This window comes from Myxine glutinosa, chromosome 11 (genome assembly GCF_964187855.1).
Source record: "Myxine glutinosa chromosome 11, kmMyxGlut1.1, whole genome shotgun sequence".
Taxonomy (NCBI): Eukaryota; Metazoa; Chordata; class Myxini; order Myxiniformes; family Myxinidae; genus Myxine; species Myxine glutinosa.
In genome coordinates, this window is record NC_136271.1 from 18,677,504 (window position 1) to 18,699,161 (window position 21,658).

General features: G+C 42.3%; 1 protein-coding gene across 6 annotated transcripts in view; it reads right to left on the minus strand.

Moving 5' to 3' along the window:
* Positions 1-21,658, minus strand: part of LOC137413098 (myomesin-1) — a 185,748-nt gene that overhangs the window by 100,375 nt on the left and 63,715 nt on the right. For all 6 annotated transcript variants that reach the window (XM_078786457.1, XM_078786461.1, XM_078786460.1 and 3 more), the window contains 4 exons: positions 14,449-14,610; positions 13,799-13,940; positions 6,826-7,013; positions 6,277-6,458 (listed from right to left, as the gene is read on the minus strand). In XM_078786457.1, coding sequence (XP_078642583.1) covers positions 6,277-6,458; positions 6,826-7,013; positions 13,799-13,940; positions 14,449-14,610 — 674 coding nt within the window. The remainder of the gene's footprint in view (positions 1-6,276; positions 6,459-6,825; positions 7,014-13,798; positions 13,941-14,448; positions 14,611-21,658) is intronic.

Consider the following 21,658-nt stretch of genomic DNA (forward strand, 5'->3'; position numbering starts at 1 on the left):
TGTGGCAATGCTGAACTTGTTAACATGACACTGTTTATGTACACGTATCTTCAGTACCGGTATATACCTAGCCTCAGATACCAGTACACCTAGCCTCAAATACTAGACCATGTAGCATGTCAGTATTATACCTAAGACATTTACAGAACTAAGACATTCTTTTCAAAGTATTGTGTTGAATCCAATATTTTCCTAGATAATTTCCAAATAAAATTATATAACAGACTGTGATAGATAATATTAAGTTGAAATTGGTACCATTGGATTCCTTGCCCCCAAAAACATACATTTAGATACCAGAATCAAGTCAATAGCTGCATTACGTCCAGAGATAATAGCAAATGTAGATTTCAAGTGGCGGCCATTTGGAAATCCAATATGGCGGACATAAAGAGAGAATTTCAAGTGGCCCAATATCTGAAAATGTTCGCAACATATTAATGTACATTTGTGCCAAATTTGGTGCTTGTATCACAAAATGCACAACAGGTTTGCTATGCTGCTACACTATTAGCCGATATGTAAATCCTTTTCAAATTTCAAGTCAATCGGATGAAAATTGAGGATTTTAGAAATTCGAAAAAAGTGGTTGACCTTTGGCCACTTTGGACCTTTTGACCTCAAAAATATATATGATTTTTGTTTCACTGAACGAAGCACCGCCGAAGCTCCGTAACAGAGTATGGTACATCAGAATCAGAAATTATGATATCATTACAAATGTTTAATTTGAGGGCAAAATGGAAACTCTGCGAGCCTGATTCAACTTCACTCTTATTCTGTCGATGTTACCTTTATTCGCAAATTCCATCACAGGTATATTTTGCCATCCACAATTTTTATGCCTCCGCCCCCGAAGGCATTATGTTTTTAGGTTGTCCGTCTGTCCGTCTGTATGGGCTAAACCTCGTATTTCTCAGCAACCATATGTCCGATTGAGACAAAACTTTCAGGGTAGGAGTGACACCCATGCAATGTTTTTGTAATTGTGACGTCATAGGTCACGTGGTATGGCAGCCATCTTGGAATAAACGCAAATAATTCAAATTTTATTTCTCGGGAACCGCTGAATGGAAAATTTTGAAGCTTGGCACATTGTCAAGTACTCCCAATGGGGAACAAAAGCATGATAATGATATCATAGATGAAGTGGTATAAAAAAAAACAAAAAAAAAAAACACCTTTAGAGGCCATTTTTCCCCGCAAGCAGGGGTTGGCCTTTTTCGGGAACCGTGGTAGTTGTTCTTTTTCGGTCCCCTTTTTGAAGCAATGTTTTACGGCCGGATGCCCTTCCTGACGCCAACCCTTTTTGCCGCCTTTAACGACAAGCAGGGAATTACCAGTGAACTGGTACTCAATTAGCCGACCTCGGAAGGATGACAGGCTGAGTCAACCCCCCTGGCGTTAATTCAGCGATCGACCGGGTTTACGAACCCAGGATCCTAGGATCCTAAGCTGACACCCTAGCCGCTAGCCCAACACCAGGGCCCAACATCATAGATGAAGTGGTATACCAGCCAAAAATATTTTAATCGAATTCCTTACACTATAAATCTGAAATTGCATGAACATGACCCTTACACTATGACCCATTTGTATTGAAATATTAAATTTATGACATCATAGGTCACATGGTTTGGCAGCCATATTGTATTTAACCTAAAACCAAAAAAAAAACATCTTCTCCCAAACCACCAAATTGATTGACTCGAAACTTTACATGTGCCATCGACTCGGCCATGGCGATTAAAACATGATCATGAAAATATCATTGGTCACATTGTGTGGCAACCATATTGGATTGAAGGAAAATATTAAATAATTAAATCTCTGAAACTGTTTACCCTATTGATGCGAAATTGTACAAATATCATCGAACACCATTGTTGCATATAGTTTGAAAATGACATCGTAGGTCATGTGGTTTGGCAGCCATCTTGGATAGAAAAACGAACCTTATCAGATCAACACAAAACTTCACAAACGTGATCCCGTACCCATACATATGCAGAGTGTACATTTTTTAAGGTCATATGTCACGTGGTATGGCAGCCACATTAGCTTGAAAAAAGATATTTTAAAATCCCTCTCTGAAACCGCTTTACCAATCGATGTGAAACCTGTCATGGCTGGTGAAAGTCTGATACTTGAAAACAGCTGAAGGGATTTAAATCAAACTTGTTTATTTTTAGGACAGTGAAGAGGGCATCTACCCATTGTGGGGCTATGCGGAGGCATATTGGCGACACAGTCGCATTGCTCTAGTTTCACTCTTCAAACAGGGCTGAGTCAGAGACAGGGCTAGGAATACTTTGGCTAATGCAATGTGAGAAGTTTCACATGATGCCAAATGCAGAACTTGTCCATGTCAAAGAAGGAAATCTTACTTTGTGCCAATATCATGTGCTTGTCAAAGTGGACATCTCTCTGACCATTCTCAGAGAGCCTCCTCAGCATCGACAAGTCTGGCATTTCACTCAGGCCAACTGGCACGGTCTTCAAGCAGCCATCAATCATCTGGACTGGTCTCCCATCTCTACCACCTCCGACATCAACTCATCCTGGGAATTCTTTCAAAGTAAATTGCTCGCTCTCATGCACAGATTTATCCCATCTTGTCTTCAGTTGTCATACCCTTCCTCCCGTCCATGGTACACGGAATCTTGTGGTGAGGCTGTTGCCCTGAAACAACTTGCTTTCGTCTCCTGGAAAGCAAATCCAACGGAAGGACATCTCATTTCCTTTCACAAAGCCCGAAACAAGTGTGTGTCCACCCTCAGGAGAGCCAGGAAACAATATCTCACCATTCTCAAAACCGAACTCTCTTATCTGTCTCCCTCTTCCAAATCCTGGTGGCGTCTGGTCAAATCTGTTTCTGGTGTTTGTTCCCCCTCCATCCCCTCCCTCACCTCAAACGACTTAACGGCTGACTCCGCACGTGAAAAAGCTGAATGCCTCAACTCTGTGTTTGCCTCTAAATCTTGTGTCCCAAACCCATCCCTCTCTGTACCCACCGTACCCAGTCGTACCCAGCTGCTCCTGGACTCTGTGTCCTTTCCTCCTGACAAGGTGGAAAAGTTTCTGTCAACCCTCGACTCTGATTCTGCAACTGGTCCTGACGGCATCAGCCCACAGGTCCTAAAATCATGTTCTTCCGCTCTTTCACTCCCTCTTTCTGTTCACTTCACCCTCTCTTTTGCTCAAGGTCATCTGCCATCTGCTTGGAAATCAGCCAACATCACAGCTTTGCACAAAAAAGGTGCAAAAACAGATCCTAGCAACTACAGACCAATCAGCCTTCTCCCAATTATCAGCAAAGTCATGGAATCCATCATTGCTTCAGATATGAAATCTTTCCTCTTCTCCAATGGCTTGATCTCTGATCATCAATTGGGTTTCAGACCTGGTCACTCTACTCTGGACATGCTGCTTCTGCTTTCTCAACAATGGATGGAGGTCCTCAACACCAAACAGGAAATTAGAGCTGTCTCCCTTGACATTTCACGTGCCTTCGATACGGTCTGGCACCCCGCTCTGCTCACCAAACTCTCCTCCTTTGGTATCCATGGAAATCTCCACGCATGGCTGGCGGACTTCCTCTCTGGTCGTAGTCAACGTGTGGCCCTGAATGGGTTTCTCTCATCTCCTCTTCCTGTTCAGGCTGGAGTTCCCCAAGGTAGTGTTCTGGGCCCTGTGCTTTTTCTGGTCTTCATCAATGATCTCTCTGACTCTCTTGAAAATCCTCTCTATCTCTTTGCTGACGACTCTACTCTCTGTCGCTCCATTCCTCATCCCTCAGATCGGCAGTCTGCAGCCTCCTCACTCTCTGCAGACCTGGACAAAATCACAGACTGGGCAAACAAATGGAACATGTCTTTCAATCCTGATAAATCTCACACTCTTACGATGTCTCTCCGAAAAGACAGACTGGACAACCCTCCCATCCACTTTCTGAATAATCCTCTCCAATAAGTTCTGTCACTCAAGCTTTTGGGTCTCACTATTTGCCATGATCTTTCCTGGGAAAACCACATTTCAAATCTGGCCTCCAAAGCCAGTCGCCGACTGGGCATCCTCCGTCGTGCGAAGTCCTTCCTTGGCACACCTGAGCTCCTCACCACATACAAAGCTTTCATCCGCAGCTCTATGGAATACTGCTCTCCCCTCTGGTCTGGTGCTCCTGCCTCACACCTAGCTCGTCTTCACGCTGTTGAAACCAAAGCGTTCAGAATCATTGGAATCTCCTGCGATGAAGCTAACTCCAAGGGCCTTTCACTCACCGCAGGCAGGTTGGTGGTCTTTCCGTCTTCTACCGACTCCTCTCTGGCCTTGCCCCCCCAGCTCTCTCTGGGTTCTGTCCCCCAAATATTCCTACAGGTCGCACAAGATCTGCCTGCAACCCTCTTATGATTAAACTGCCAAAATCAAGACTTTCTGCTCACCTTCACTCCTTCATTCCTCTTTTCTCCCACCTCTGGAACAAACTCCCTCACTCTCTTCAATCCCACTCCACCCTCCAGGTCTTTAAAACAGCTGTTCACCACCATCTCTTATCCTCCCCCATCCAAAACCTTGATCTTTTCTACCCCCACTAATTTCGGTCCCCTTGTGTTTTATACCTCTTCCCCCCCACCCCCCCCCCCTTCCCACGCCTCCTCCCCACAAGCCCTCTCCCTCCCACACTTCTCCCTGCTCTCAAATGTTGTGGTTGTGTGCTTCCCCTTCTCTCCCCATCTTGTCTTCCACTCCCTCTTTTTATATATTTTGTTTGTCTGGTTGATTTGTTTGTGAAATAAATGTTAGCTCTTTCACGAGCCTCGATTCAGTATACAAAAAAAAAAAAAAATAGAGTTCAAAATCAAATCTACTCCACACATAATGAGAAGGTCCCATCTAAGTTTTATAAATATGCAAAAATACCCATCCCCTTTGTTGGAAAAAGTGTTAATCCATCAATTTAAATGATTTCATGGACTTATAAAAGGTTAATTGTATTGCACTCTTAGTTTCAATCAGAGCCAAAGCTCTGAGCTACTTATTCCACCCACCGCAAAATGCTGGTGCAACATCAGGCAGCGGAAGTTGGATTTGTCGAAAACGAGGGTAAAATATCCTGCTTGCGAAATAAAATTTGGCATCAACATTATTCATGCCTGTTCTCTCGTCATTTCAAAAGTGAATGTTGAGCTTTTCAAACATGGGCGGGAAGCGTCCGCCAAAATTGGGAGACAGACAAACACACGGAAAGACACCAGTTATCAATATATAATAGATGACTTCCCTTCGAAGGAACTTCAACACATAATTTGGCCCATCAATTTGGCCCTGCACAATGGTTGCCAACCTGTGACAGCTTTTTCCATATACAGAGTAAAGGCTCATGGAAGAGCTGGAACACTGAACAGATCAAGATGCAACAGGACTAAAGCAACAGTAGAGGGGAAACACAAACAATGGAGTTGAAGGACAAAATAGAGGGAGACTTGGACAAACAATGGGTGTGGGGAGGTTTTGGGTGGACAGGAAGTATATAGAAGGAAACTTCTCCCCCACTTCCTCCCTCTCCTCTTCCCCCTCTCTCACTCTCATCTCCTAATCTCTCTCCCCCACCACTCGCTCTCTCCACTCTCTCTCTATATGTCCATGCGCTATTCTTGTTAAATGATGAACATCAAGCAAGGAAGCAACACACACCGTTTTTAAAGTATTTTATACAACTAATGACTTAGTTGTGGTTTGAAATGCCAATCTCCTCGACACAGAGGGGATGCTCCAACTTTTGTACTCCTTAGAGCAATTATGCTCGTCATCAATTCTTCTTGACAGTGGTTGTAGAGTAATAATGGTGTCCATTGTAATGTGACGTCCCAAAGTTATCGTTTCCAATGGCCCGTGTCATGATTGATTTGAGCAATAGTGAATAAGCTATCCCAAAGTAGAAGCTTCCACGTACCTATGCAACAATCTTGGAATAAATGTCATAAAATATCCTAAAGCTGATATTTCGAAGCCCCTCGATTTAGTGTCCCATATAGTACCGTACATCACACCTGACATGTTGGATTACAAGTTATATGGGAGTCCTCCATGAGGGGCTACCCAAAATGGCATTGCTATTTAACATTTGGTGAAAGAACATGGTACTGGAGCAGCCAAATACTGGGAGACTCAAAATGTATGGCAGTGGAATTGCGTTATATATCTCAACCCGTATAGTTACCATAGACATGTATTCTTTACCGAAGCGTCAGTTGGAGTCCTAAACATAGGTCTTACCCTCTCCACAAAGTAAGAAAGACCCTCATTTCCTTGTTTCTCAGATGGTGTCCAGGTCAGCAAAGCATAGTTCTTGCTGCCCTCCAGCACAGAGACGTGAGATGGAGACCAAGGTACAACAACGGCACTGGGATCTTCCTCAGTCACCTCGATTTGTCCTGCTCGGGGAGCACTTGCTGTCCCTGAATCAGAGATATGAATGAATGAATGATCGTTTTAAGGCCATTTTTCCCCGCTAGAGCAGGGGTCAGCCCCCTGAATCAGAGATATAACAGGTTTTGCCAAATTTGTCACATAACTTGTGCTTAGATAATCTTTGACATAATAATAAGGCAGGTTAAGGTTAAACCCAGTTCTAGTTGGCTTAGCTGAACTAATGCTGTCAATTACAAATGTGTCTCAGTTGTTTTATGAACATACGATATTACACACATTTTCCGAAAGTGTTCAAAACAAAACAAACCACAAAGCATCACCAAAAAAACCCAAAAGACAATCAAAAGTACAGTATTACATTTCAGCCCCAACTCCGGTTCATTTTGTCCTTGCCTGTGTCAATCGGATCTGCAGCAGGCACAGGGTCGGTAGCACGAGACGGATTGCTGATGCCTGCCTTGTTAACGGCACACACCCGGTACCGGTAAGAGAATCCCTCCACCAGGCCCGTGATGGGCTGCAAGGCCATCGTCACAGGCGACTGGTTCACTCTTTCCCATTTCGTGCTCCCCCCATGACACCTTCAGGCACCAACACAGGAAAAGCATCACCACCAACCATCATCATCATATCACAAGCTTAATATCTGCATCAAAGGGGGGTAATAAGGACCCCAGACATACAGTGTGGGAAAATGGCAGAATTGATCCAACCAAAACTACTGTGGAGCACAAACACAGTCAAATACAATATTCAATTACCATAACATAAACAGCACATACAAAAAGACAACAAGACAGCATGAAATATTGTGCATTTGGTGCGTCAAATTATTCCTACAATTACTTATACGAGTAGCTACTACCAGTACTAGTAGCAGTAGTAGTGCCGATGGCCTGAGGAATACTACTGCAGCACTGATTACTGGGGAAAGATTTTGGCTGAAGTCTTTCACGAACCGGCTGTCCAGGCCTGACTTTCGACTGGAGCCGATTGATGCAGGAATAAGTAATTTATTTAGAGTGCCAGTAATAAGTCGCTCACTAAGTTGAAAGACACCGATGAGCAGACAACTAATGCGAGCAGATGGGACACACAGCTTAACATCCCTCCTAGGGTCGGTGCTCTTGGAATGCATTTCCCTACCTGTGAAGAACCCTTACCAAATGAGGGTCCGATGATGTACCAATCTGACAGTTTATAGACGCCTAGGGTATCTAACTACCCAGGGTATCCAACTTAAGGATAACTGAGCAACCTCTGACCGTCCTCTTCGACCCTTTTGGTTTATCAAAATAAGATGTTAAATATCCAATGGAACCATTCCTTAAAGGGAATCTCCACTGGTGGCCGCAACAGAAATCCAGTGTCTGAATTGTCTGTTTGTTTGTATCTGCCTCACCCTGGACAAATTATCAAATCCTACTCTAACCCACAGGGGGCATCAGCAGCAGAGCGACACCCCCCAGCCAGTGATGCTACCTGCAGCCAAGTGTTAGGTACAAAAGATGTGCACTGCTGATCGACTGAGATAACCTATAAGACATTTCCTGAAATAAAAAAAATTCAGGAAAATTTTAATACTAAAATGTCACAAAAACCCGGTGTTAACAAAGACAACAACCACAAAAATGTTCGGAGAGGCACCGGAAAACCAGTTACGCACAAAGATCTGCTGGAATGATGGGGCTAGCAGAACTAGTAGAGAGGCTTAAACTAGGCTTAGATTTAGTACCGGTACCTAGAAACGTCGCAGATTGGAGGCTACATGGATATTGGTGACATTGCGCAGGCTTAAATTGGGAGTAATGGTCTCCTCCTGGATTGAAATGTCTTGTGCACTTAATTTTGAAACAAGAAGACAACATGGAAAAGTACCTACAGAATGATGCAGCTTTCAGCTCAAGGTAAAGGAGCTTATGGTAAAACAAGGAATAACGAGAACACGGTACTCGGTAGAGCGCGTACCTCCACCTGGTGAACTGTTTACGTTTTGTATCCCACTGATAGGCCGGATCTGGACTCGGACGTGAACCAAAAGCTAATGGGCTTGTTCTTGTCGCCCAAACAACGCATCCACCTAATTTTGTCATAATTTGTCAACAACTTTTTCAAATATCATGCTAATATATCATTTTTGGCCATCACTGGTGTTGGGCTAGCGGCTAGGGTGCCAGCTTTGGATCCTAGGATCCTGGGTTCGAATCCCGGTCGATCGCTGAATTAACGCCAGGGGGGTTGACTCAGCCTGTCATCCTTCCGAGGTCGGCTAATTTGAGTACCAGTTCACTGGTAATTCCCTGCTTGTCGTAAAAGGCGACAAAAAAGGGTTGGCGGCAGGAAGGGCATCCGGCCGTAAAACATTGCTTCAAAAAGGGGACCGAAAAACAACAACAACCACGGTCCCCGAAAAAGGCCAACCCCCACTTGCGGGGAAAAAATGGCCTCTAAAGGTGGTTTTTTTTTTTATTCAATGGTGAAAAATCACTTTAAAATTCTCTGATCCGGATTCGGAATTGAATCGTTTCCAAAATTGACATTTTTTTTTAGATATCCTGTTCACAAACAGACAGAGAGACAAACAGACAGACAGGGGTGAATTTTTGGTGGCGGCGGTAACAAGGAAATTATACGCAGGAGAGGCCACTCGGGTCATCGTGACTGCGCCACATCATCACCAGATGAAATTCAAGGGCTGTGATCGGAGATCGCTGATGGCTCCCAGAGCCGCTAACTCGTTATATTAGCCAATTGGTAGCAATTGACATTCTGCCTCATAATGAGAACAGGCATTTTTTTTATTTCCAAAAAGCAGGACACCACGGACACCAAGACTAAACACTTAAGGCCTCCCTCCGGGAACCATAGTAAATCTCTCAAAACGACTTCATTTAATTGGGAGAATAGGGGAAGGATGAGGGGGTATGATAAAGGAGTGGCAGGCTCAGCCATATCACGAGGGTGCTAAAAATGGGGGAAGGGTTGATTTTTTTGTGTGTGTGTGTGTGTGTGTGTGGGGGGGGGGGGGGTAGGTGAAGGCAGTTTTAGGATGAAGAATATACAAAACACAGACCACACGCTATCATCCCTTGATGAGACCTTCTCACAGGTATCAAGCGATCACCTATCCATTCTCAGGCTACCTACAAGTCTTACCAATACCCCTGTAACCCCACAAAGTGAAGTACAAAGGAAATATTTAAAAAACTGATTAAATGTCAGTTAATAACAACTTGATATGATATTTACATTCAATGAAGTTGGGCTGATTCTTGGCTCAATTGTTGTGTTTCGTGTACATTTTAAAGTGGTAATCATTGATGAAAACAACATAAATCACTTCATGTTGATACATTCTACTTGCATTTAAATTGGGTAAATACATCGACATGATATTCATACAACTGTCCATTAAATGGTATTATAAATTAAAAGACTGTGACAGCCAAACTGTTTAACCAGACGATTCGAAATCTTTTAATGCTGATATATTGTCTCATCCACCCGTTGGTGTAAATTAACCAGGTAGGTGTACGTAGATAAATACTAACCTCAGATTCGTCTAAATACTGACCTCAGAGTGATGACAATCTATGATAATATTCCAGCTTATATATCATATATTAGTGATAGCTCCATGATGATAATCTGTGATGATATGTTAGCTCAGAGATCATATCTTAGTGATATCTGAATGATCATATTCTAACTAAGAGATCATACATGAGTGATATCTGGATGATGATAATCTATGATGATATTTTATCTCATAAATCATATCTTAGTAATATCTGAATGATCATATTCTAACTAAGAGATCATACATGAGTGATATCTGGATGATGATAATCTATGATGATATTTTATCTCATAAATCATATCTTAGTGTTATCTGAATGATCATATTCTAACTAAGAGATCATATATTAGTGATAGCTCCATGATGATAATCTATGATGATATTTTATCTCATAAATCATATCTTAGTAATATCTGAATGATCATATTCTAACTAAGAGATCATACATGAGTGATATCTGGATGATGATAATCTATGATGATATTTTATCTCATAAATCATATCTTAGTGTTATCTGAATGATCATATTCTAACTAAGAGATCATATATTAGTGATAGCTCCATGATGATAATCTATGATGATATTTTATCTCATAAATCATATCTTAGTAATATCTGAATGATCATATTCTAACTAAGAGATCATACATGAGTGATATCTGGATGATGATAATCTATGATGATATTTTATCTCATAAATCATATCTTAGTGTTATCTGAATGATCATATTCTAACTTAGAGATCATGTCTTATTGATTTCTGGATGATGATAATCTACAATGATGATATTATAACTTCATTATAATGATAGCTTAGTGACAATATATAGATGATGATATTCCAACTCATACATCATATATCTGGATAATAACTGGTGATATCTGGATGATGATATCTATGATGATATTTTAGATCAGAGATCATATATTAGTGATAGCTCTATGATGATAATCTATGATGACATTTTAGCTCATAAATCATATCTTAGTGATATCTGAATGATCATATTCTAATTTAGAGATCATATATTAGTGATATCTGGATGATATTATTCTATGATGATGATATTCTAACTGAATTATAATGATAGCTTAGTGATGATATCTTGATCATAATATTATATGGTGATATTCCAGCTTAGAGATAATATATTGGTGATATATGGATGATGATAATCTATGATGATATTTTAGCTCTGAGATCATGTTTTAGTGATAGCTCGATGATGATATTATACGATGACGATGATACCTTATTTATAATGATAGCTTAGTGATGATATCGAGATCATAATATTATATAATGACATTCTAGCATAGAGATCATATCTTAGGGATATTCTATGATGATATTCTAACTTAGAGATCATGTCATAATGATATCTAGATGATGATTATAAATATAAACATTTAGATGACATAAACCACTATGATGATGATATTCTATCTTTGTGATAATAATAGCTTAGTGATGATATCTGAATGATATGGGGCCCGAAATGATAATCATAAAAAAAAAAAAAAAAACTGCCTCAAACAGGGAACCATGATTGTCATGGGGCCCGCAAGGCTAACCCCCACTCTAGCGGGGAAAATGGCCTTAAAACGATCATTCATTCATTCATTCAGTGATGATATCTGAATGAAGATTTTAAATAAAAAAAACACCTTTAGAGGCCATTTTTCCCCGCAAAGCGGGGGTTGGCCTTTTTCGGGAACCGTGGTTGTTGTTGTTTTTTGGTCCCCTTTTTGAAGCAATGTTTTACGGCCGGATGCCCTTCCTGACGCCAACCCTTTTTGCCGCCTTTAACGACAAACAGGGAATTACCAGTGAACTGGTACTCAATTAGCCGACCTCGGAAGGATGACAGGCTGAGTCAACCCCCCTGGCGTTAATTCAGCGATCGACCGGGATTCGAACCTCGGATCCTAGGATCCTAAGCCGGCACCCTAGCCGCTAGCCCAACACCAAGGCCCAACATCAATCTGAATGAAGATATTCAATGATAATGATATCCTAGCTTCATGATAATAATGATAGCTTTGTGATAATAGTTGAATGATGATATTGTATGTTGATGATATTCTAGCTGAGTGAGAATGCTTAGTGATGATGATATTCTGGCTGCGTGAAGTAAGCTCAGTAAAAAAGAAAAAAGGAAAGAAAGAAAAGAAGCAACTACTGGATCGATAAAGTGAAAAGGTGGTGTGAAGATCTAGCTTGGTGATGATCTCAAACCACTTCCATTTCAGCTATGTGGTGATCGATGCTGTGTTTGAGATGGGGAGACAGGAGCTTGTGGTGGCGGAGTGGGGGCCTTCTGCCAGAATAGGGGCAAAATGTACGACCCCAACCCAACATAGCCTGATCTGGTGCTGCGCACTTCCTGCCATGGAATATCTTTTCTCTAATTAAAGTAATAATCAGGTCCTGATAAAGTTCCAATTGACAACTCCTAACGATAGTTAAGCTTTATTATTGCTAAGCCAGAAATAAGCCGGGCATTGTGCAATCGGAATAAAGTATTTATCCACAACTCATGATGTCACGCTTGGTTTTTACCAATTACCTCCAATGTAATGGAATGTTAATATTGCTTTTCACCTCATTTATCAATGGAACATCATTGCATAAGCTACCAAGTTCGAGTACAAGGTGTCACAAAAATTGTGTCAAATATTAGGGAGAGATGTCAATATGAACGGACATGTTAGTTGTTGTTACCTCCGCCACCAAAGGTGGATGGAGGTTATGTTTTCACCCCTGTCTGTCCGTTTGTCTGTTTGTTTGTGAACAAAATATCTCAAAAATTTGTGGACGGATTCGGACGAAATTTGGCAAAGATGTAGCGTATGTGACAAGGACGAAATGATTAGATTTTGGTGAAGATCTGGATTCGGATCCGGCTACTAAAAATTTTAAGTGATTCTTCACCATTGGGAGATAGGGCCAAAAACGATATGTAGCAGGACGTCTCAAAAAGTTGTGGACGGATTTGGACGAAACTTGGTGGAGAGGTTGTGTGTGTGTGACAAGGAAGAATCGAATCAATGTTGGTGAAGATCTGAATATGGATTCGGATATGAGAATTATTTAATTTTTTAAGCGATTCTTCACCATTGGGAGATCGGGCCAAAAAACGATACATAGCAGGATATCTCAAAAATTTGTGGACGGATTTGGACGGAACTTGGTGGACAGGTTGTGTGTGACAAGAAAGAATCGATTCGATTTTGGTGAAGATCCGGATCCGGATCCAGGTAGTATAATTTTTAATGTGATTCTTCACCGTTGAGTGATATGGCCATCCAGGTGGAGGTATGCTCTCTACTGGGTGCCATTCTAGTTTGTTTTTTTTGTGGAAAAGGTGATAACTGAGGTGTCGCCATTGAAACAGTTAAAGTCGAACATCAAAGTCACGTATCTTTGACAATCAGACCATAGTGAGAGTTTCACCGCCGCATCACTTAATGTATTAGGGAATAACGGCAGAACAGGGCAATGGGAAACTAATGTGATGCACGGCGCTGGAGCCGGAGTTGAGGAAATACCATCGATTGAATCGTCATCCAAGAAGCAATTCACATCTCCAAGTTTCGCCTCAGTGACCCTCAACTCTCTTTTGGATGCTTTACATTAACCCATCCGTTCCAGCTACCCGGGTGCATTCGGAATCCATTTTGGAGGGGGAAATAGGCAGCCGCTGATGCGAAATCGCGCCTGCGAAGCGCAATGGCCTCTATTATGTGGGTTGTGACGCCGACAATCGCGGAGCCCTCGACGACCTCTCGATGAAGTATCCTGTCACGGGGCCGCCTCCTTCTACGCTCGGGGGCTTCCAGGCGAGGATGACGTAGTCACGGCTCTGCTCCCGGCATTCCACGTCCAACGGAGCGGAGGGAGCGCCGGCGACCTCGGCTTTGGCGTCTGCGGGAAAACGGGTGCGGTGGTTCATCGTCTCGAAAATGCACCGATTTCAGCATCAAAAAAAAACATGGCAGCCGCTTTTTCCCCACGACCGCTGCTCGCCGTCTTCCTTTGGAAAGATTCTGAAGGGAAGGTCTGAGAGATAAGAGTTCATCAATTGTCACGGATAAAGGGATCCGGGGCCCTTAAGTCTGAGGCAAATGTATTTCTGCACAATTTATGTTCCGTTTTTTAACTGCGGCCTTCCCCACAGTTTGAAAATTATGTTCCAGTGTTACAATGATCACCGAACTGGGAAATTGCGATCCCGGCCTGGATACCACATACACAACCCCTAGCAACGGAATGCTTTGTATTTCGAGTCGCAGCTGCCATTCCACTCTCCCGCGGGTACATTCTTCCTCCTTCGGAATGTGTTATGGCATCCCGGTGCTTGTTGACTGGAGATGTTTTTTGGAACTTTTAAACCCAAGGGTGTACAAGGCATGTTATCTTTGGCTATTCTTACCTCGCACAAAGAGGTAAGCGCTGTGATCATGGCAGGATGCGTTGCTGATGACTCGCAGGGTGTACAACCCCTCGTCTTCCTTGTTGAGGTGACTCAAGCACAGTGTGGCATGTTCACCATCCCAAAAACTCTGTGCCCACTTGGAGTCGAAGATACGAACCCCTAATGAGACAAAAGACAACACAAAAAGACAAAATGCTTCCAAGGAGAAAACAGAGTTAACAATTAAAACAATAGGTCATGTCTATATCTTATTATAATAGAGCAAACGTACTGTGTATGGTTGGTTTATGTATGTTTGTATATTTGTGACCAAAACGTCTTCTTCTTCAAGTTAAAATAACACCCAAAATACAGTGCATGCATGAACTCTTAATTACGGATTATGTACTGTTCTGATATACCTTTTGACCCATTTAGACTGCTGAGACCCCTCAGACATTTGACGACCCTTTAAGTCCCCCAAGACCCTAAAGGTCACCAAGACACCAAAGACCCAAAACACCATGAATACCCTAATGACCCCAAAGACTCAAAACACGCCAAAGACTCAAAACACCCCCAGGATCCAAAAGACCCTTAAAGACCCCGAAGAACCAAAATGCCCCAAAGACCCATAAAGACCCAGAGGAACCCAAATACCCTTAAGACTCAAAAGCCCCCGAAGACCCAAAAGACCCCAAAGACCAAAAATAGCCAAAATAGCCTTAAAGACCCAGATGATCCAAAAGTCCCTGAACACCCAAATGACCCTGAAGACCCAAAAGACCCCAGAGACCCAAAACACCTTAAAGGGGCAAAATAAAATATATGACGTAAAAACTTAGCTGGAAGTCTAAGGGAGGTGGTGCATTGGGGGCACATCTGCTCTGTGAGCCTGGAAGTTCAACTTTCCCATCCAGTTTTCGATAAATTTGTATTGACCTTCCCTTCCAGCTCTAACTGATAATTTAAAATATATATTCATTTGTACTGTTCCTTTTTATTTATACATGTTGGGTTCTGACTTCTAAACTGGAAAATCTTTATTCGCAGGGTGTACAACTATCTTTATAAAATCTATCTTTATAATAGCTATCTTTATTAAAAAAACTCTCTTCCTCACTCGCCCTGCACTGCCCTCTCTCAACCTCACCCCCAGGAATACCTTTGGCTACGGCTTCCCCTTCGCTCCCACCTTTTGTTCATATGTGTGTTGTACCATCCACCAAATAGTGATGACTCCATCTACATCTCGCTGTCTGATAATATGGACCAACTTCTATCTACCCATCCCAACTCTCTCTTCCTCATATGTGGTGATTTCAACTGTCACCATGCCAGTTGGCTGGGTGTGGGTACCTCTCTCACCAGCCATGGCTCTTCAGCAAAGGACTTCTGTGACTCACTGGGACTGACACAATCTGTCAATTTCCCGACCCGGATCTCAGTCAACGGAGCATCTTCTCTTCTGGACTTGGTTATGACTAACTTCCCTGAAAATGTCTGCTGCTCTTCTTCTGCTCCAATCAGCTCTTCTGATCATGTGCTTGTTAAAGTGGACATCTCTCTTACCATTCTCAGAGAGCCTCCTCAGCGTCGGCGAGTCTGGCATTTCACTCAGGCCAACTGGCACGGTCTTCAAGCAGCCATCAATCATCTGGACTGGTCTCCCATCTCTACCACCTCTGACATCAACTCATCCTGGGAATTCTTCCAAAGTAAATTGCTCTCTCTCATGCACAAATTTATCCCATCTCATCTTCAGTTGTCATACCCTTCCTCCCGTCCATGGTACACGGAATCTTGTGGTGAGGCTATTGCCCAGAAACAACTTGCTTTCGTCTCCTGGAAAACAAATCCAACGGAAGGAAATCTCATTTCCTTTCACAAAGCCCGAAACAAGTGTCTGTCCACCCTCAGGAGAGCCAGGAAACAATATCTCTCCGTTCTCAGGACCGAACTCTCTTATCTGTCTCCCTCTTCCAAATCCTGGTGGCGTCTGGTCAAATCTGTTTCTGGTGTTTGTTCCCCCTCCATCCCCTCCCTCACCTCAAATGGCCACACGGCTGACTCCGCACGTGAAAAAGCTGAATGCCTCAACTCTGTGTTTGCCTCTAAATCTTGTGTCCCAAACCCATCCCTCTCTGTACCCACCGTACCCAGTTGCTCCTGGACTCTGTGTCCTTTCCTCTTGACAAAGTGGAAAAGTTTCTGTCAACCCTCGACTCTGATTCTGCAACTGGACCTGACGGCATCAGCCCACGGGTCCTAAAATCCTGTTCTTCCGCTCTTTCACTCCCTCTCTCTGTTCTCTTCACCCTCTCTTTTGCTCAAGGTCATCTTCCATCTGCTTGGAAATCTGCCAACATCACCGGTTTGCACAAAAAAGGTGCAAAAACAGATCCCAGCAACTACAGACCAATCAGCCTTCTCCCAATTATCAGCAAAGTCATGGAATCCATCATTGCTTCAGATATGAAATCTTTCCTCTTCTCCAATGGCTTGATCTCTGATCATCAATTTGGTTTCAGACCTGGACACTCTACTCTGGACATGCTGCTTCTGCTTTCTCAACAATGAATGGAGGTCCTCAATGCCAAACAGGAAATTAGAGCAGTCACACTTGACATATCACGTGCCTTCGATACAGTCTGGCACCCCGCTCTGCTCACCAAACTCTCCTCTTTTGGTATCCATGGAAATCTCCACGCATGGCTGGTGGACTTCCTCTCTAGTCGTAGTCAACGTGTGGCCCTGAATGGGTTTCTCTCATCTCCTCTTCCTGTTCAGGCTGGAGTTCCCCAAGGCAGTGTTCTGGGCCCTGTGCTTTTTCTGGTCTTCATCAATGATCTCTCTGACTCTCTTGAAAATCCTCTCTATCTCTTTGCTGATGACTCTACTCTCTGTCGCTCCATTCTTCAACCCTCAGATCGGCAGTCTGCAGCCTCCTCACTCTCTGCAGACCTGGACAAAATCACAGACTGGGCAAACAAGTGGAACATGTCTTTCAATCCTGACAAATCTCACACTCTTACGATGTCTCTCCGAAAAGACCGACTGGACAACCCTCCCATCCACTTTCTGAATAATTAGTCAGGTTCACTATGTTTTTTCGTTCAACATCATGGTAGAGTAGCAAACCTATACATTTTTGGAAACGTTATTACATGGAAAATCTGAAAATCAATGTTTACATTTGCCAATTCCGACCAATTCGATTCGACCAATTCGACCAATCGACCAATTCCATTCGACCAATTCGACCAATCGCTTCGATCGACCATTCGACCATTCGACCAATTCGATCGATTCGATTCGATTCGATTCATCGAATTCGATTCGATCGACCATTCGACCAATTCGATTTGCCAATCAATTTGACCGACCTTTGCTTGTGTGGAACGGACTGTGAAAACGATGCGGACTATATTGTCGGATACGACACACAGGACAGTGATGAGTGATGACGAACTCTAAATGGCACATTCTGTAATCGTGTATGTTTGATGCCATTGACTGCCTGTGTATATTTTGTCATTGACTGCCTGTGTAGATGTGAAGTTATACTGACTGCATGTGTATATATGATTTTGCTGACTGCCTGTGTATGTTTGGTGATATGAATTATTGTGACACATTTTGATGTTATTAACTGCCTGTACAAAATGATAACATGTATTTGATTATGCAACTTATCGCGAATATAAAGACAGTATTTTGCAATTCAAAACCTTTGATTCGTGTCTTACCATTCCCCATAGCACTAGTTTGATACTTTCATTGGATTCCTTGTCCCTGAAAATATAGGTTTAGTATATTTTTTAAAGTTTTTAGGGTAATTAGAGGCAGAAATAGAACAAAATATGTATTTTACAGTGGCCATTTTGAAAATCCAAAATGGCCGCCATACAGGTATCTCTCCAAATGTAAACATTGATTTTTAGTTTCCTTATGCTATAACCTTTCCAAAAATGTATAGGTTTGCGAATCTACCATGATTTTGAACGAAATATAATTTATTGACATATAGTCCGTGGGCAGAGTAGGGTTTACATGCACCCCCCCCCCCCCCACAACTTAACTTCCCGGGTATGTCCATGTACCCCCCACCCTAGGGGTTAGGAAAAACCATGTTAACAGAAAAAAATTCATTCCCTCATAGTTTGACCTCTGGTGACCTCATTAGTGACCTCATTTGCATATAACACATATCATTGTAAAGAGTGTCCCAGGACAAACATTTTGAGGGGTCATATGCAACCATAGGATGACGAGGTAAAAAGTTATGGCCATTTGAATTTCGCCTACCCCTAATTTTCGGAAATCACTGACACAGGGGGGGTAACATCAAAATATGCGTGGGAGGTACCTTGGGAATGAGTTTTTTTTCTGTTAACATGGTTTTTCCTAACCCCTAGGGTGGGGGGTACATGGACATACCCGGGAAGTTAAGTTGTGGGGTGGGGTGCATGTAAACCCTACTCAGCCCACGGACTAATAGTGAACCTGACTAAATCCTCTCCAAGAAGTTCTGTCACGCAAGCTTTTGGGTCTCACTTTCTAACATGATCTTTCCTGGGAAAACCACATTTCAAATCTGGCCTCCAAAGCCAGTCGCCGACTGGGCATCCTCTGTCGTGCGAAGTCCTTCCTTGGCACACCTGAGCTCCTCACCACATACAAGGCTTTCATCCGCAGCTCAATGGAATACTGCTCTCCCCTCTGGGCTGGTGCTCCTGCCTCACACCTAGCTCGTCTTCACGCTGTTGAAACCAAAGCATTCAGAATCATTGGAATCTCCCGCGATGAAGCTAACTCCAAGGGCCTCTCACTCACTCACCGCAGGCAGGTTGGTGGTCTTTCCGTCTTCTACCGACTCCTCTCCGGCCTTGCCCCCCCAGCTCTCTCTGGGCTCTGTCCCGCAAATATTCCTACAGGTCGCACAAGATCTGCCTGCAACCCTCTTATGGTTAAACTGCCAAAATCAAGACTCTCTGCTCACCTTCACTCCTTCATTCCTCTTTTCTCCCGCCTCTGGAACAAACTCCCTCACTCTCTTCAATCCCACTCCACCCTCCAGGTCTTTAAAACAGCTGTTCACCACCATCTCTTATCTTCCCCCATCCAAAACCTTGATCTTTTCTACCCCCGCTAATTTCACCCCAATTCCAATTTTTTGAAATACCAACTTCTGTCCTGGAAGTCCTTGGTGTCCTTGTGTTTTATACTTCTCCCTCCTCCCCCCCCCCCCTTCCCACGCCTCCTCCCCCCAAGCCCTCTCCCTTCCACACATCTCCCTGCTCTCAAATGTTGTGTTTGTGTGCTTCCCCTTTTCTCCCCATCTTGTTTTCCGCTCCCTCTTTTTATATATTTTGTTTGTCTGGTTGATTTGTTTGTGAAGTAAATGTTAGCTCTTTCACGAGCCTCGATTCAGTATACAAAAAAAAAAAAAAAAAAAAAAAAAGAATATCCGGAAGGTTATACTGTAGATGTAGATGTCTTATACATCTTATACACCACCTTATTTATCTTATACACCATCTCCCCATCTTATACACCATCTTATACATTGTCTTATACACCACCTTATTTAACAGGTTCCATGAGTTAGTTGTGCCTGTTGTTTGTGTCCTGTATGGCATCCTTCAAAACTAAGTTTCCTGTTTGGAATGATTTTCAATTTTGTTTCACTGCCAGGCAGACAGAGTCATAAATTCTCACCCATGTCGGAAGGAAGTGGTTTAGTTTGGAATTTTTAATATGAAATAGGCAAAGCCAAGAAAGGAACGAAACCCATCAGAATTATTCTTTAGAACCCTCCAGCATGAACCTTTAGAACGCTTTAGGATTATTATTTAGAATTACCCTTTATAACCCATTAGAATTGCCCTTTATAATTACCCTTTAGAGACAGACAGACAGACAGACAGACAATGAAGCAATTGCTTAACCCCGCTTTTTGCTTTGCTTGCACAGGTAATAAACGGCATTTTAAAAGCCTCGAAATGTGAATGTTGAAAGAAATATCTTTGCGATTACAAGAGTCAAATTTGTTATACTTTGATTATTAAAAGTTGAGGTTTGACACAAAACAAAGCAATAAAAAAGGGCATTGCCAACTGTGAGAATCGATTAAAAGCAAAACGTTTCCTCGGGTAAGTTAATTAGGTAATTGGAAAATGCATCAAAAAAAGTTAAACAAATAGTGTAGTTGTTGTTGAAGGTTAAGTTGGTCAGTTTAATTTGAAAAGTTGTTATTGAAGCAAAATGTAAAAATTTAACTCTTTGAGGATATAGATTCTCAATTAATGAAATATTTCAGTTTATCAAATAACCTTTTATAAATGATACTATAATACAGTACCAGGCTTTAGAGTGAATGTAAGAAAATTGTTATTGATCTGGCTGATTCCATATTTGATTGTGCAATGTAAAAACACCAAATTAAACAAGAAGAACTAGAACGACACTCTTCGACGTCACGATGTCGACCGATATGCCTCTGCCTACATTATTACATCATTATAACACTTGTACCAAGTTTGCTTTAAAGCCACTCAGCGGTTCTCAAGTTATCACATTTTTACCTGACATGTCCTCTGACATTTGACCTCTGAGCCCCAAAATGTAATCGGTTCATGCTCACATCATTATACATACCTTTGCCAAGTTTAAATTTAAATACCTTCAGCTGTTCACAGGCTAACACATTTTTACCTGACATGACCTCTGACCTTTGACTATGACCTTTTACCTGACATAACTTTGGCCTTTGACCTCGGGAACTCAAAATCGAATCATTCAATCTTTACATCATTACACATATCTATACCAAGTTTGAATTGGATCACTTCAGCCGTTCTCAAGTTATCGACCAATTACAGACTTTGACTTTTGACCTCTTGAAGCCAAAATCGAATCAGTTAATCTTTACATCATTATACACACCTGTACCAAATTTGGTCAGAATCCCCTCACTGGTTCAAAAGTTATCGCGGTAACGAAAACCTATCATGGACGGACAGACAGACGAACAGATGGACAGCCGGACGGACACAGTGAAAACATTATGCCTCAGGCGACTTCATCGGTCGAGGCATATAAAAAGACATAAAATGTCACAGCCCCTGTAGTTTTAGTAATTTTGCTGTATGGAGTTAAGGGCTGTCAGTCGGCCATCTTTGGTTTGATGACAAAATAAACAAGAAAGAGCAATCAGAGATTGCAG